The sequence below is a fragment of the Hydra vulgaris genome, chromosome 09, assembly GCF_038396675.1.
Source record: "Hydra vulgaris chromosome 09, alternate assembly HydraT2T_AEP".
Lineage (NCBI taxonomy): Eukaryota > Metazoa > Cnidaria > Hydrozoa > Anthoathecata > Hydridae > Hydra > Hydra vulgaris.
In genome coordinates, this window is record NC_088928.1 from 25,735,408 (window position 1) to 25,753,981 (window position 18,574).

General features: G+C 27.1%; 1 protein-coding gene across 1 annotated transcript in view; it reads right to left on the bottom strand.

Annotated features, from left to right (window-relative positions):
- LOC100201901 (potassium voltage-gated channel subfamily H member 1) overlaps positions 1–11,362 on the bottom strand; it is a 33,328-nt gene extending 21,966 nt beyond the window's left edge. The window contains exons 1-3 of the mRNA XM_065805154.1: positions 11,230–11,362; positions 10,875–11,105; positions 10,681–10,794 (exon numbers count right to left, since the gene is read on the bottom strand). Coding sequence (XP_065661226.1) covers positions 10,681–10,794; positions 10,875–11,105; positions 11,230–11,290 — 406 coding nt within the window. The 5' untranslated portion in view covers positions 11,291–11,362. The remainder of the gene's footprint in view (positions 1–10,680; positions 10,795–10,874; positions 11,106–11,229) is intronic.
- Between the last annotated feature and the right edge of the window lie 7,212 nt (positions 11,363–18,574).

The window sequence follows — 18,574 nt, forward strand, 5'->3', positions numbered from 1 at the left end:
TAGAATACCGACTACCACTTTTTTATCATGCACCTGTTTGTGCAAAATCATCTCCTACATTCATATCCTGGTCGTCTAATTTTGTAACCTGATTTGTAATCGCAAACAACTATTTTGATTAAAATAATTTAAATGTACATTCATAAAATAAAATTGGAATTACACAGAACAACTTTACATATAGAAAATTTTCTGAATGGAAGTTTCCAAATTTCATCTACCATCCATGTTTATTTTTGACATTAAAAAATTAGTAACGTTGCGATATAACATATGCAGTGGTTTTTACCAGCTCTGTTCCACCAGTTTTCCTTATTAAATGTACCTAAATTAAGCTATAATGCTTCTTAAATAAAATCAATAAATATTTAGTTATTAAACCTCTTGATTATTGCAAAGATGAACAGTATAACAGTGTATCCGTAGGTTCTGTTACACAATCATAATAGCGTTTACAAAATGAATTTAAACTGTTTATAAAACTTACGAAAAAAGTTCTTGTAGCAGGACTTTCATAACGAGAGACCAGCAACTCATATTTTTTAACTGTGTCAATGTTGCAATCAATAATTTCTAAAACATCTGAGTCCATTAAGTTGTTGGCATTTAGGAAGGTAGATTGTCGCGATAAGAGATTTTTAACTTTTTAGCTCCCGACACTTGTTTATTATTTATTAATCAGTCGTCTTGCTTTTAGTTGTTGTAAGGAAGTGAATCTTGTAAACGCATTTAAATTAATTATTTAGCCAATATAAAGTAATTTTTTATCATTTTTTTTATTTCGTTTTAAGTATGTCAATTTAAACCGCGTGTCTTAAGCTGTAATGCGAGTCTTCTGACCAATGGCTATATCACTATATTATAATATAATAAACGCTGATTAAACGTCGATCAAATGTTTAGAATAACATTTTATATTAGTCAATATTGTAAACGTTTGAATATCGTTTAATAAACGTATAAATTAAAGCGTAGATTTTAAATCTATAAATGTTTACGTTTAATTAAGGTCGAATAAAGGTTTACAATATTGACTTATGTAAGTCGATATTCTAAACGTTAGATCGACGTTTAGTAAACGTATATACAAAAAAGTTTGAAATGTACATTTCAAATCAAGCGTTAGTTTTTAGTCAATAATAGGTCGCTAAACGTTTTATCTATTTTTCGACCAATTTCGATTAAATATTGACCATTTCTGAACCAATCTGTGTTTACTGGGATACATCTATAGATATATATATATATATATATATATATATATATATATATATATATATATATATATATATATATATATATATATATATATATATATATATATATATATATATATATATATATATATATATATATATATATATATATATATATATATATATATATATATATATATATATATATGTATATATATATATATATATGCAGCTATGCTCAAATGTATGGAGCACCCCTATATTTTATTTAAAATTCAAAAGTAATGAACAAATAGTAAATGTGAATGTGTTTATTTGATACAAATTATTTCAATTCAACAATATTATTTAATATAATTAATATTTTGTAGCACCTCCCTTTGCCTTGATCACCGCACGTAGTCTTTTGGGCATGCTGTCCACAAGATCCTTACATACATTCGCTGGTATTTTTTCCCATTCATCCAGAATTTTCGCTTTAAATTCTTCTTTGGATTTACATCTGTAAATTGACAACTTCCTCTTCAAAATAGACCACAAATTTTCTATGGGTGACAAATCTGGAGACTGGGGGGGCCACGTAATGAGGGGAACTTCATTTGTTGAAAACCAGTCCAAACTTTTTTTTGCCTTGTGGCAAGGAGCGTTATCTTGTTGAAAATAATATTGAGGGACATCTTCGTCAAATAATTTCAATATTGATGGCTCCAAAACTTCATTTAGCATGGTAATGTAGCGCTCTGCATTCATCCTACCCTCACATAAAAGTATTTCACCTACGCCACTGGAGGCCATGCAACCCCAGATCATTGTGCCACCACCGCCAAATTTGACTGTAGGGATGATACATTCCGGCTCAAATGCTTCGCCTGGTCGTCGTCTTACAAAGGTGCCTCCAGGTTGCCCGAAAATCTAGGTCAAAAAAGTAAAGGAATACAAATTTGATATTATAAATTTCAACATGTAAAATTTCAGGTACTTAAAGGAATAATTTCGAAATGATATTTTTTTTTTTTTTTTGGTTACACCGTAAGTCATAATGATGCCTTACCTCTATATTTGATTCGTCTGACCAAATAATTTTGGCCCAATCTTCTGATGACCACTTTTGGTGCTGTTTAGCCCATTCTAAACGAAGTTTCTTATGGTGCTCAGTCAGCAATGGTTTTCGGCGAGCCCTTCTTCCATGTAAATTACCTTCTTTTAAGTATCTTCTAACACTTGGAGCAGAAATTTGAATTTTTCTGTGCTCCCACAGATCGCTAACCAAGTCTTTAGAAGATTTGGTCTGATTTCGAAGTGAAATCCTGTTGAGGAAACGATGGTTTCTAGGAGAAAGTATACGTTTTCTTCCCGTTTTTGGTCTATTTTCGTATGAACCAGTTTCACTAAATCTATTTATAGCATTTTGCACTGCTTTCCTTGAGCATTTCATAATTTTTGAAATTTCCACTTGGGAATGTCCTTGTTTATGGAGTATCACAATTTGGCTTCTTTCACTCACAGAAATTTCGCGTGTTTTACTCATAATGAAAATAAATAAAGAACGATAAAAAAAATCACTACTTTTAAACAATAGATAATGAGCGGCTGACAATAGTTACGTTTAAGATAAGAATGAAATGAATATCTTAATTCGACAGAATTTATACTACGTGAGTATGTAGACAAGTTAAGACAAGTCTAATCATGCCCAGACAAGCAAATTCAACATGCATTAAATGATTTACTAATGCTTAAACGTAAAAAACAAATAAAATACCATTTAAAAAAAAACTCATCATGTATATCTCATTTTTTAAACACAAATATATTTAAACAAATAGGTGCTCCATACATTTGAGCATAGCTGTATATATATAGAACCCTTAGATGTTGTCCGAAAGTTTTTTCCATATTTTGTTGACAAAAAGTAAAAATTAAAATTCAAGACCAGAATTTTTTTTTTTTAATAATGATAGACTGCCTGCCCCAACCAAACCCTCAGTCGATGTAGCAGCACTCCCTTGCGGGTCAGGCTATTTGTCAGTCGATGTAGCAGCACTTCCTTGCGAGTCAGGCTATTTGTCAGTCGATGTAGCAGCATTCCCTTGCGAGTCAGGCTATTTGTCAGTCGATGTAGCAGCACTCCCTTGCGAGTCAGGCTATAAGATAGTCGATGTAGCAACACTCCGCGCATGATTTACAGTAAAAAAAATAAAAATAAAAATATTTTAATAAAAAAATAAAAATAAAAACATTGTTTATATTGTTAAAAACATTCAGAATGTTTTAAAAACATTCCGGTCAATTAAATTTGCGTTTTTGTGGTTTTTTTAAAAAACGATTAATTTGTAATTAAATTAATGGTTTTTACTTTCGTCCAACACGGAAATGTTGGACGAAAGTTAAAAGTAATTAAAAGTGACGTATTTGTTGGCGTAAGAATCACTTTTTTCCGCTCTTCCCAAAGCCAACAAACTATTGAACTATACATATATATATATATATATATATATATATATATATATATATATATATATATATATATATATATATATATATATATATATATATATATATATATATATATATATATATATATATATATATATATATATATATATATATATATATATATGTATGTATATATATATATATATATATATATATATATATATATATATATATATATATATATATATATATATATATATATGTATATATATATAGTAGCGCTAGTATGATTGTGTAACAGTAGGTAGTGATCGACCGAAACCGAAATTTGAGCCGAAACCGAAAGTACCAAAATTTCGGTACAGTGAAGCCGTAGCCGAAACCGAAACCGAAATTTCGGCCGAAACCAAAATTTCGGCCGAAATTTGAAAACAAATGTTTAAAATCCCTGAACCTTTTATGATCACCGAATTAAAGCAAAAAAAACTATTTTACATATATCTAGCCAATCACCATGTAATATAGTTTGATAAAAACTCTAATATTTCAAGACATTTCAATAATTAAAGGTAATAATTGAAGTATTTTCTCTGCAAAATACATATTTTTTCATGTTTTCTGGCAAAAGTCTGTTTCTTTCATTTAAAAGAATTTCTCCAGCAGTTAAAAACAACCTTTTAACTTCGGCAGATGTTGGTGGAGGTCTAAGGAGTCTCTTTGCTAGTTTTGCCAAACCAAACTTTGCTTTTAATGTTGTTTTCTAATATAAATCTATGAAATTTTTTTTTTTTTTGTTATTTAGGTGCCCCAAGAAGACCTTTAGGTCTTGTCACAGAGCACCGCGGAAGTGCATTTAACCAGGAAGTTCACGCCTCCTTTATTACCGTGACGCAAAAATAAATCCGAAGCTCGTTTTAAGCCTGGGTCTCCTGCTTAAAAGGCAAGCGCTCTAACCACTGCGCCACGGTCGCACAAGAAACTTCAGACCTTCTTTAAACTTTGAATCAATTTTTGAGATTCATAGGACTGCCTGTAGTTGTATTGCTTTTTCAGTTAAGAGATTTTTTAGAGTAAACCACTTCTTAAATGTGATGAAAGTCCGCTAAGTGATTGAAGTTTTGGATTGGGCAATCCACGAGATATTTTCAAATTGCAAGTTCCGTATTTGAAATCACTAACTATCACTGTAAAATGATTCCATAAACCAGTTTTTTATCGATTATTTTCCATTGTAAAATTTAGCACTGAGAATCTTTTGATGAAACTATTGGTTTGGGTTGCTTTACTTAAATGTTAATTCATTTTAAGAATGATTTGAGAATAGTAACTTAAAACTATTATGTAACGTGATTTCAATTAAAATTTTTACAATTGTTATAATTAAAAATTGATTTACTAACAAACGATTACAATTAGGAAACTGTCATGATCCCACTCTATATTAAAACTTAGAAAAAATCTTTTAAAACAGGAAAAGTAAAAACATTGTTGAAGCACCGAAAAAAACACCGAAACAGGAAAAGTAAAAACATTGTTGAAGCAGAAATTTCGGTTTCGGTTTCGGCCGAAGCCGAAAGTTTCCGTTCACTAACAGGAGGTATTCATCTTTGCATTAATCAAGAGGTTTAATAAATAGATTTTTTATTTTTTTATTTTAGATGCATTTTAGCTTAATTTAGTTACATTTGCTAAAGAAAATTGGTAGAACAGAGCTGGTAAAATCCACTGCATATAATATGGCGCGACGTTACGAAATTTTTAATGTCAAAATTAAACATGGATGGTACAGGAAACTTCGGAAACTTCCTTTCAGAAAATCCTCTATATATAAAGTTGTTCAGTGTAATTCCAATTTTTATTTATAAATGTACATTTAAAATGCTAACTATTTTACCTTAGTTTTTTGCGGTTACAAATCAAGTTACGAAATCAGACGATTAGGATACGAATGTAAAAGATGATGTTGTACAAACAGGTGCAAGATAGACTAGCGGTAGACGGTATTCTAGGAAGATTTTTGATAATGCATAAATCAGTGATCAAAAACATTTGTTTATGAGTTTATTAATTTTATAAACAATCTTTGACTTAATCTTAATGTAAACTTTTATATTCTGTTAATGAGATTATATCTAAAAAATATTTGATAGAAATTTTTTAATATAATATTTCCACTGCCAAAAGCTTGGTCATATAATTTTTTTAAATTATCGAAACATAAATAAATAGGGGAAAGGCGCCTATGATGGCATAGTTAACTTTGAAGCTTCATTATTCAGTATCTTGAAGACCAATAATAAAAGTTTTGATATGGATATATTCCTTGTTACATCTAGAACAATAATTACTCTGGGAGTTTTCATCAGTTTTATTTTTTTTATAAGTTATTCTTATTGTAAAAAAAAGCATAAGTATGCCATCATAGGCAACCACTGCTCCTATGATGGCATAGGGGAGGATGGGGCTAGTTAGGATCGAGGGTAACTTAATGATTTCATTTAACCTTAGAGTTTTCCCTCAGAAAAGCCAGAAATTACTCGAAACCATCCTAATTTACCATTTCATGCTACACACAAGCATTGTAAAATTTTGCGCATGCGCATAGGATATATTGCGTTTTACGTCTTTTTTGGACCAAAAAAAAATTTTGGAGCATCGCTACCTTTTAACTTTACTTAAAAATAAGTTTTTCTTATAAAAAAAAAAGGTTTTTCCAACTCGTCAATATTTCAACACTCCCAACTCGTCAGTATGCCATCATGGGTAAAAGTCATCATTTTCATTAAAACAAGCTGTGTCTGCTTTGTTCAAAAGATAAAATTAAAGTAACTATTCCACTAAATGCACAAAACTTGAATATAAAATGCATAAAAATTTCATTTCTGCACAGTTAATAGTAAAATCGCAATCTTAAATATATGAAGGAAATAAAACTACAACAGCACATCCCAAAATCGATTTTTGTTGATTATAAAAACAATACTTGTGCACAAGGTACGTTTTTCACTAAAACTAATGTAAAGTCAGTATAGTCATGTAGGTCTAATCATTTTTTTACCAAAACCAATTTTAATGGAAATATGACCGGTATGCCATTATAGGCGCTATGCCATCATAGGCGCCTTTCCCCTATAGTGCACAAACATTTTTTCTCTAAATCCCCACTATATGAAAACGTTTTATATAAGTTTATAACTTTATAAATAGTTTTTTAAAATAAAAGTATAGTATATGTAGTAAAGTATAAAAGTTTACAATCATATTATAATAGTTATTGAAAATATAAAAAATAAGACCAGGTCTTTTTCACTATATCTTATTTATAAATTTCACGACCTATATAGCTCGTATTACTTATCTAAAGTTAAAAAGTTATAACGTATTTTTAACTTATATTAGTTTTAAAACTTAAATAAATTAAATTTACGTTTACAAAATTAAAGAAACTAATAGACAAGTTTAATGTACGTTTACTTAGACTAAATCTAAACGCTTTGTATACGTTACTTAGACTAGACTTAAACGCAAATTAAACAAAATCTATACGCTTTATACACGTATAATAATCCTATAATAGACGTCTAAAATACGTTTGAATACGTTTTATAGACGTTTGTTTTAAACGTTAATCTGGATTTCATTGTAAACTGATAATTGACTATATCTGAACGTTTTGTTGAAACGTTGTTTTGACGTTTAGTAGACGTTTGTGTGTTTACTGGGTATATATATGTATATATATATATATATATATATATATATATATATATATATATATATATATATATAAATATATATATATATATATATATATATATATATATATATATATATATATATATATATATATATATATATATATATATATATATATATATATATATATATATATATATATATATATATATATATATATATATATACATTTATTATCAATATTACATATATAATATACTCTATGACAGACATACTAACATAAATATAATATTAAATTACTTTTGAAGTAGCTTATTAATATATGTATATTTATCCATTTATTCAATCAGAAATGGAAAAACTACAAATTTTATTATGATTTTTATAAAGCAAGTTAGTTGTCAATCATTTAGTTAAAATCTAGTCAATGGAGTGGCACCTAAATAAAATAAACAAAAATAGCAACAAAAAAAGAAAAAACAATAGTAATAAATAAAAGCAAGCATAAGTTTATTAAAAAAATAAGAAATTATTTGGTGTATTTTATATGAAAATTAAAATGTACCAACTAATGTTAATAATATAATAAAAATAATATATATACTAATATTCTTATGTTCACAATATTATTGATAGAGTTTATAACATGCTACAATAACAATGTTAATATTAATAATAATAATAAAATCAATAATAACAATAATTATACTAATAGTATAAGCTAAGGTGTCTGGTAGAAGATTACAATGATCTTATCGCCAGAACCTTTTTTCAAAAACAACTTGTATTACAATGCCAGAAAGAAATTATACTTATAATGTAAATCTACACATTGTGTCATAAAGTTTGACTCCAGAAAATGTATTTTACAGCTAAATTTATTAAACGGTAAAAGTTTCACAGTGCCAATCTTTTGTCGTATCAAAAGATATGACAAAATATTTTGTCTTATTTTTGAGCTCCATAATACATTTTGATAAAATTTGAATATATTTTTAAATTATGATAAAGCGCGTTGAGGTTTTATTTAAATTGCTTTAATATTGAAATCATTAAACAAAACTACTTTGTTTGAAAATCAATATAAAAGATTGGTCCAAAATTTAATTTAGAAATTATCGTCATAATCCCAGCACCTGAATATGATTTTTTTTTGAGCACCTTTTAATAACAAAAAGTAAAACCTCTTCTTCACTGATAAAAGTTAGAGAAACTTTTTGAAAAAAAAAATTATCAGACATCAGTTAATTTGTGTTTAAAATTTAATAGTTCTAACGATGTCATAATCTTATGTAAAATGTTAGTCTCTCTACATAAATATCTGGAACGTAGTTAAAATGAAGATAACTTATTTATTTTTAAACTGTTTATATCAATGTTTAGGACATTTAGTTTACCACGTTTTTCAAAGTAACCAGACTCCCATTCTACATGATGTTAAAAGACACAAGTATGTAAGTATTATTATTTTCAGCAAGGTAATATTAGCATTTGTTTGATTTAGTTGATAAATGCTGTTTTGAGATAAATTGTATTTTAAACTAAAAAAAATAGAGCTATAAATTATATTAGTATAATCTAATAATGATAAATTTTTACGCAAGTGAAATCTTCTTTGAAAATACATTACAAACAAATTGTTTCAAGGGAAGATGGTTCATCATGGGAAGATTCAAAGCTTTAGAATCCTATTTTAATTTTTTAGGTTAAACTACAATTTATCTCAAAGCAGCATTTACCTAGTAAAATACTACTTCAGATATATGAAGTAGTACTTTACTAACCAGAAGGTCCCGCTTGGTGTTACAGCAGAACAAACATCCAAAGAACATAAAACACTTATTCTAAATAGCATGCTAAGCATCTCAAAGCATGTCGAAAGTGCCAAACATGGCAAAAATTAATCATTAAAATATTAGGATTTAACAAAAAAAATACAGCAAAATATTAGAGCAATCAGAGTACAAAAACAAAAACACCATTAAAAAGCGCACCTGATAACATCCTGTTTGAGGGAAATTAGTTTTTTTCTTTTTTTTTTTTAAAAAAACGCTTTGCATTTAATCAGATTTTATTGTTTATAATGAGGTTTAAGTTTTATCAAAGTATTTTTTTGCGATAAAAAAATAAATTTAATGTTTAATTTTAGAATGTTTTACAGATTCGGAAAAGCTTTCAAAAAAAATTAATTTTAATACGATTTTTAACTAGTTTTTAACAGTTTTATCTCATATCAAACAGTTTTATTTCAAAATCAGAGTTAACAACAGATTTAACAGAATTTAAAAACAACATTTAAAAGTTCTAATATATATAGTAAACCTTTAAATTTCAAAAAATGAAAAAGTAGTTGCTTACATGTTATGACGTGTCAAAAGAGCTATTTTGTCACATCTTATGTAAATAAATAATATAAAATATATTCAAAATAATTTTAAATAATTGTTGTTAAATATACTTAAAATATTTTTAAATAATTATTATAAAATATACTTAAAATATTTTTAAATAATTTTTATAAAATATACTTAAAACTCCTGAGCAATAAGAGTTTCAAATTATATATTAGTTAACATTATATATTAATTAACATTATTCTAATTTTTTTTAGTTAATAATAAGTAGCAAGTTTTTAAATAAGTTAAAATTGATCTGACTGAGTTTTTTCTTACAAAAAATTTTATTATTATCATATGTTTATAATTCTTTCCGATGTGACGTTTATTTTTCAAATTTTCGATACCTTTAGCCTTTTAAGTATATTTGTCTTCTACCACATTCAGTTTTTATACAAAAAAGTTCTAATTTTTCTACTTACATTAAAGTTAGAAACAGAAATGGATATGCTAAATATAAGCTAAACAGGAACCAAGTTTTTGGAACAACAAATTGTTTTAAAGTACTTACTTATTTTTTAAGTTTTACTCTTGATAGTTTTACACTTAATACAGGATTTTGCAGAAATCATTATTTGCTACGCAAATTTCGCATGCTTATAAGCTGTCAAAATATTTATAAGAATAATATAAAACTATAAAATACAATTTTAGGGTTCTGTTTTTTTTCTATTCGATTTCCCGACAATCATAATGAATATGTATAAACATTTGGTTAAGAAAATCCTCAAAAATCCCTTTATGAGTAGTATTTAGAAAAGGTGTTGCAGCTGATGAAAATCTGTTGTATATATATATATATATATATATATATATATATATATATATATATATATATATATATATATATATATATATATATATATATATATATATATATATATATATATATATATATATATATATATATATATATATACATATATATATTATTAGGCATACGCAAAAAAATTTACCTGTTATAGGTACTTTAATATAACTGATATCATGAAAGAATATTGCTAAAAGAGAAACAACCTTGTTTGAATCTTTCACTGGTAATAGTGAGACGAGGTACCATTTTTTTAAACCTTGAAACAAATTTAGCATAAAATGAAATTAAAACTTTTTTTTCTCTTTCAGTGTAAAATTTTTTAATGATCTAAATTACCTGCTACATTATAAAGTATCATTTCAATCTGAGTTTTGGATTTTGAAAGAACAGCATTTTTCAAAGTTTCTTGAGAACATAAAGATGTAAGGTTTCCGCATAAAAAATATAGAAAAGCATCTTTTTTTGTAACTTCGCCCCTTGTAAAACCAGTTTCGCGAGAAAACGATTGGCTGCAGTATATTATAGGATTTCTTAGAAGAAGAGCGTTAGCAATCACAAAGGATGCACCTTTAAAATATAAGTTTAAATTAACAGTATTTAAACAAAAAAAAATGCTAATGTAAAACAAACATAATTTAATTTAAACGTAAATATAATTTTTGTTTATCTATTAACTGTTAAAAACTTTTACCTGAACTTTTTGCGTAATCAATAAGACTTTCTAAAACTCTGTTCTCTAAAGTATCAGCCATAAAGTGTATTTTTAAATACAAGGTTCCACTTAAAAGACAAACTATAAACAAGTTTTAAAAAGAAAGAATTATATTTGATAGGGCTTAATATAATTAGGCTTGTTATCTTTTAAGTTAACATTTGGTCACCGTGGTTACATGTTGATACGTGTATCAAGTTAGTTAATTTTTTATAAAAAATTTATTTTTGGAAAAATTACGGTATAAAGTAACACAGCTTTATATATAATGCTTAAGATTACATTAAATTTGTGTTAATAAGGTCTTTTGCGGGCCTTTGTATTAAAAAGTTAAATAGTGCTTCAAATAATGTGGGAATGAGCTTACCCTCTTACCCCCTTCTTTAAAAAACGTGTTGACCATCTAAGTTAAAAAAAAAAAGTGTTTAACATTTTTTAAATTCTAAATTCAGATATTATTAAACTATTGAAGCAAAACCATAAAAATATTTAAAACTTTCGAACGTAACTTACGTAACTTAATACGCAAACGTATTAAAAGGATTGAAACATACACCAAAATTTATGTTTTAACTTAAATATAAATTTTGGTGTATGCTTCAATTCTTTTAATGTATACGCTTATTAAATTTAATAAACTTTTATAAATATTGATTAAATGTTTACAGTATTGACTTATGTTAGTCAATATTGTAAACGTTTAACCGATGCTAAACATCAAAATGTTTGAAATATATGTCTCATTCCTTTTAACGCATGGATCTATAGGCGGAAAATAGCTATTTGAGTTGAGGCTGAAAATGCATACTCTTTTACTACCAGGTATGTTATACGTTGCTGAGCTGACGTGCAATTAATTCAAAGTGTGATTTGCTCATCTTATCTGCACCACATTTCTGTGGGACAGATCACGAGGTTAGAATTATCTTGTTCTACACGGCGATCTACGGTTGTGGATCTTTGGAAGTGAAATTTTAATTCCAAAGTTTGAAATATACACGTTCTAAGCTCCGCAATATTGCGCGTTGACAAACGTTTTAGTGTTCTGTTTTAGTTGTTTTTTAAAAATGAGATTTAAAACGAAAAAACAAACACGTTCATTTTGGGAAATGTTTTCACTTCAAACTTTTCTATTCCTATCCATTTCATTTTTAAATAGTGAAATGAGTTTATATGACGGAAACGTTAACAAACTTTTTTTATTGCAGTAATAACTTTAATTAACATTTTTCTTGCCTACACCAAAGTAACACAGAACAAAAAGAAGATAGAAAAAAGTTGTTTAAAAATAAAACTGAATGTGTATGTTTATATAAAATGCATAAATAAATACTTAAAAATATAATCATAACATAATTTTTGATTTTATTTTGAGTTAAGGAATTAAATTATATAATTTATGCTCGAAATTATAAGGTCATCAAACATCATGAAAAGTATGTTTATCAAACATAAGGCATTAAAATAAAGTATCTTGACGGTATACAAGAATATTCCGACGGAATACAAGACTATTTCGACGGAATACAAGAATACTGTGACGAAATACAAGAATATTTCGACGGAATACAAGAATATTCAAACGGAATACACAACTTCGATGCTTTTTAATTTAAAGTCAAAATATGATTTATTTTCAGTCACTATTAGTTTAAATATATAAATCAGAAAACCATTTCAAAAAGATAAAATTGTAAAAAGTCATTTTTTTTCTTAGTAAACAGAACAAAATGAAAATTGCAAAAAAGTCGAAAATCCACTTCCGCTAACTACTGTAAAATATCAGAAAACTTTTTTCTCCACATTATTTTGGAGATAAAACTATTGAGATAAACCATGTAAAGAAAATGTCTAAAAAAAAGCTCTTTTAATAACCAATTTTTGAAAAACATTTATAGACTTTTAAACTATAAATGGCTAACATAAAATAAAAAGAAAATGCAAGCATTAACACATATTGGAAAAAATGATAACAATAAACTTGAACCAGAATTTTTAAAATTAAAATGTAAAATATAAACAATTAAAATATAAACAATTTTAATGAAAAGTTATTACTAACTCTTTTTAGAAAAAAATTTATATTCTTTTTTTTGGTTACTAGGTCCAGCTTGCACATCAGATAAATTAACTAGGTCTATATACCTTGAGCGGAAACAAATATTTTAATTTATTTTTCCTTCAAGTGTTCACTGCTCATGTGTGACCATTCAGCAAATTTATATGCACCAGTGGTAATAAAAATGAATTGTAGAGCACAATAACAGAAGATGTTTATCTTCTCTTATTATAAATACCAAAATTCAATTTTTATAAAAAAAGTTGGATACGAACATAATCTCCTACAATAATATTTTTAACAGATTGAAACGTTTAAATACGAAGGAGTGTGGGCAGATCTTATAAAAGCTTCAGTTTTAAAAAATTGGAACAACTTTACCCCTTACATATATATTTATAGCTTCTGTTAAATTTAGTAAACTACCTATTTGAGGGAAATCAGTCAGTATTTTATCAGTCAGTATTTTATCAGTCAGTACTTTATCAGTTTATCAGTCAGTATTTTATCAGTTTATCAGTCAGTATTTTATCAGTCAGTATTTTATCAGTCAGTATTTTATCAGTCAGTATTAGTACTCAATTTAAAAAAGAAAGAAAACTGTTGTCGTTAAATTATTGTCCGATTTTACTCATTTCTGTTTCCTGTATTTGCATTTAGTTAAGAATTTGCAAAATGTAAATAACCTTTTTTCGACACATCAAAATGACTTTTTTAAGAAAAATCTCTTGTACAATCGACTTTAGACAGTAGACATAATTTTGTATTTTCTTTTTATTTCAGGATAAACCTGTAGACGTAATTTACCAGGAGTTTGCAAAGATTATTTAATTCTTCGAATTTAAATGTAAATAATATTTCTGGCACAATGTTAAATTGGATGGAAGCATTTCATAAAAATATTTTTTATTGATTTATAGTTAACTTCTTTTGAAATGATCAAGAAAAAGCTGTCAACTGATCCAAAGAATGGCAGTTAAAGATTAATTCTTAGAAGCGTCTAATTATGCACTTTGGCAAAAACAACCCAAAAAGAACTTAATCCATGCAAAATTTTCAAGTGCCACTATCACTGGAAAAGATTTTAGTGTTGTCTTTAGCCCTGACTTTAAATGAAAAAATCTATCTATAAGTAAAGAAAATAAAAGTTTGGGTATTTTAAAAAATACATTTTAGGATTTCAATATTTACTAAACGTTATACACACAACTTTTTCAGACCATTATTTGAGAAATTTTTGCCTAGGCATTTATTTTACAAACAAACATCTTTTTATTGGAATTGATTGTCTACTGTTGTTATCTACTCTAATGTTGTTAATGTTGTTTTTGTGAACTCTTTTAAGGCTAAACTTAATATATTGATTTTAAATAATGTAACTATGCTAAATAAAGATATAGATGTCAATGTGCACAATTGTACAATTTGTACCAATTCATCAATTATTGGTTACAGTTTGAGTTTAAAAAAAAAAAAAAAGGTGATGTAAATAAAAGAGAATGCATAAAAAAGACTGCACCTATCAGTTTAACAATAAAATAGTACTAAGTTGTATAATTCTGGCCCTGCCGACACCTCAAAGGGGAACAAAGAAGTAAATGAATATAGGACACAAATCGGAAACAACCAGACTAATTTCAAAATAAACATAACTGAAAAAAATGAATTCACCGCTTGCAAAGTAATAAATCAATCGGCTTCTCAAATATATAAAATGATAAAATACGGTGGAAAAGGAATTCCGATATGTAGCAAATTATTAATTTAAAAAATAATACAACTTAGCAAGGTTCTTCAATGTGGACAAAATTATTCCAGTCTTAAAGGGTGCAAACGCAAAAGCAGACGATCTAAATGGTCAATCATGATATCAAACGCAATTGCAAATATTTTTAAAAAAATTGGCATGGCTTAACTAACGTTAATTGTAAGTAGCATTGAAGCTAGTCGAGAATTCGATAAATAAACAGATCATGATGCACAAATTATTAAGAAAAGTTAGTGATGTAACTTGGAGAGCATTAAAGAGTATTTACATATGTTGCTAGAGGAGACTATCATTTAAACATCTTCAAAACATCAGTTGGAGTCAAGCAAGGAAACCCTATGCCATTTAGGTTATTTTTAATCAATATCAAAGACATGAGAAGCCAGATTGAAAATACAAATTTTGGAACCCAGATAAGTGGAATCAAAACAGAAGTATTTATTCATGCGAATGATTTATTAGTGTTGAGCGATAGTTTACAAGATCTACAAAATATAATAAACATAGCGGAACCCTATTGTGAATAGACAAAAATGTAAATAAATGCAAAAAAATGCAATTTATTAGAATTAACCACATATCAAAAGTTAGTGATTTTAATGAAAAAAAGATAGAAGTGTTAAAATGATTTTTTGTTTAAGGAGAATGTTTGTTAAGCAAAAAATCGGAGCTGATTTCTAACTGCAGACACGAAAATAAGTTTCTCTTAAAAAGCTATAAAAATAAGTGAGCTCAAAAGTAGTTATATTAAAAACCCTCTTTAAAAATATATTTGTAAAAAAAAGCAGAAGTATATAACTATGTAAAAAAAAGCAGAAGTAAACAATGTTTTACTCCGCCTATGGTTCCTAAGCCTCAGATGTAAAACCATTTTTTTAGGACAATTTAATTGAAAATTACCATATCAGATTTGCATTAAAGGTATTTGAAATAAAGGTAGTTATCAAAAGTGTTTTCAATTCACATTGCTTACGGTTGTACATCCCCATTTTTAAATATAGACAATAAGTAATAACTTTTGACATGAAACAATTAACCATATGATAAAAATAGAAAATTTAAGAGAAAGAAAGACTTTTTTAGTCAACAGTAAGGCTTCCAGTAAGAACTTTTTTTTTAAAGTTGGAACTTGAACGTGTTCGACCTGTTACGGAAAAAATTTCGAACTATTTTGAACTTTGTTTTAGTTATGTTAAAATACATAAAAGTAATACAAAGAATGCGTGAAAGTATTTATTTGTTTATCATCATTAATTAGGAAAAAAGTAAATAATATTAATGAGTACTCATTAAAGTTTGCTTTTAATAAGTTAGTGCATCTAAAGTTTCGTCATTTAAAGAACTTTTTATTTTAGTAGCGAAAAGTCCGAGACTTGAAAAAGCTCTCTCAGCTTCTACGGATGTGGGAGGGATAGTTTAAAGAGCTTTGAAAATTAAATCTAAATACTCGGGCCTAGCTTTGCTCGCTTCAAAAACAGCTATTTTCTTTTGAACAAGGTTTGTTCCGATTTCCGATGGTCAAATTTTATTTCAGTGTCTGATTGTTCAATAAAAAGTTTGAGTTGTTAAGCTAAATTCAATTCAATTTTGATGAAAAAATCTATGACACTTTTTACATTATCAGTTATACTATTATTATTTACTTCCTTGTCATCATCAGAGATATCGTCAGATGGACGATATCTCTGATTATCGCTATATTAATAATTGTTTTTTTTTTTTTAATCTTGTTGCCAATATGGTCATTTTTATTTAGGACATTTGGACTTGACAACTACTTCATGAATCGAATTAAATGAATTTTTCTTCATTCAAATATTCTATATTCAAATATCTGTTTAACAAGTTGACTTATAGGTGTATTAGCTTCATAAAGTTTTTCATAAACTCAATCACAATTTCGGAAGACAAAAGATCAGCATCTTCTTTTAAAAGAGTATTGATGACCAATTTTTTTAGCAACACAAAGTTTATTCACGACATCAAGCTCATTTTTAGTTAGAGGAAAATCAATATTCATATCAATCAGAGCTATTTTTACTTTTGTTTGCACCTCCAAAAAACGTTCAAGAATATCAATAGTACTGCTCCATTTTGTACTTGAATCAAAGCTTTTTTTTCTAAAATTTTTAATTATATTTGGTTGAAGTTCATCATCATTGCTCACTGGTGATCTACAAAACTTTTTTAACAATTTTTTTATTTTTGCAACAGTTTCTTGTTATTCAAGTTCCAATAATGGAAAAGAATCTTCACTAACTGAATGAACAGTTTGAATATCATCGCTAACTTTAGCCCCATCTTCCTCATTACTGTAATCTTGATTATAGTCTACAGCTTTCATATAATCAACAGGGTTGTTATCAGAACTATGCACATCAACTTTGTTTTTTGTAAAGAGTCCTTCAATCACAAATGAATAGCGTGGTTGTAACACACTCGATGTTCAGGTTTGGTGAATTGACCACTTTTTTTTATTTAGCTACCTCCATCAGTAACAGAAGCTACAATGCATACAATTCAATATCTAGATTAAATGAATTAGGCTTATTACTGATCAATTTAATAGCTTTTGTTGCTGGTATTTGATTCTTAACATTCTAAGCAATTGAAATCCTTCATTATAATGTAGATTTAAGTTCTTGTATCTTCTGTTTTTTGCTATAGTATACTCATCAAATGTAAGACTAAATGTACTTTTATCTTCAAGTTTCATTTTCAAAGAACTTATAACTTGTTTCTTGACTAACCTGAAGTATTTAATGACAAAATTGTGAACGGTTTGAAGTCTTTGAGGGATTTGGTATGCCTGGGCTGATGCCGATCGCAAAATTTCACTTTTAGCAATGCTGTGAAAACTGGTTCTATTAATAGCAGATAGTCGACTTAATGTTTCAGGTAGAGTTTTATAGCCATCTTTGAAAAAACTTTCAATCGAGGTATGTTGACAGCAGGAGTGTTTGCTTAAGCCTTGGGCACAGAGTTATTGCGTTTAAGAATTTCAATTTTGTGTTTTGTTTTTAAATGCCTTGTAATAGCTGTTGCTGTCGAGCAAAGTGTTTTGAGAATAAATTTACAGAGTTTACACTTTGAACTCTGTAATTCTTTGAAAAATTCAAAATAGCCCCATGCCTCAGATTAGTTGTGCTTAAATCTTTGAACTTATCCATACTTTTTATTTCCTACAACTAAAACTTATATTAGCTCGTCAAAGCTTACCTTGTCTTTTTTTTTAACTTTTTAATATTACCTTGTCTTTTTTTTTAACTTTTTAATATTACCTTGTCTTTTTTTTTAACTTTTTAATATTACCTTCTCTTTTTTTTTTAATTTTTAATATTACCTTGTCTTTTTTTTTAACTTTTTAATATTACCTTGTCTTGTTTTTTTAACTTTTTAACATTACCTTGTCTTTTTTTTTTAACTTTTTAATATTACCTTGTCTTTTTTTTTAACTTATAAATTTTAACGATCTATTTTATATCTAAAAAAGTCAC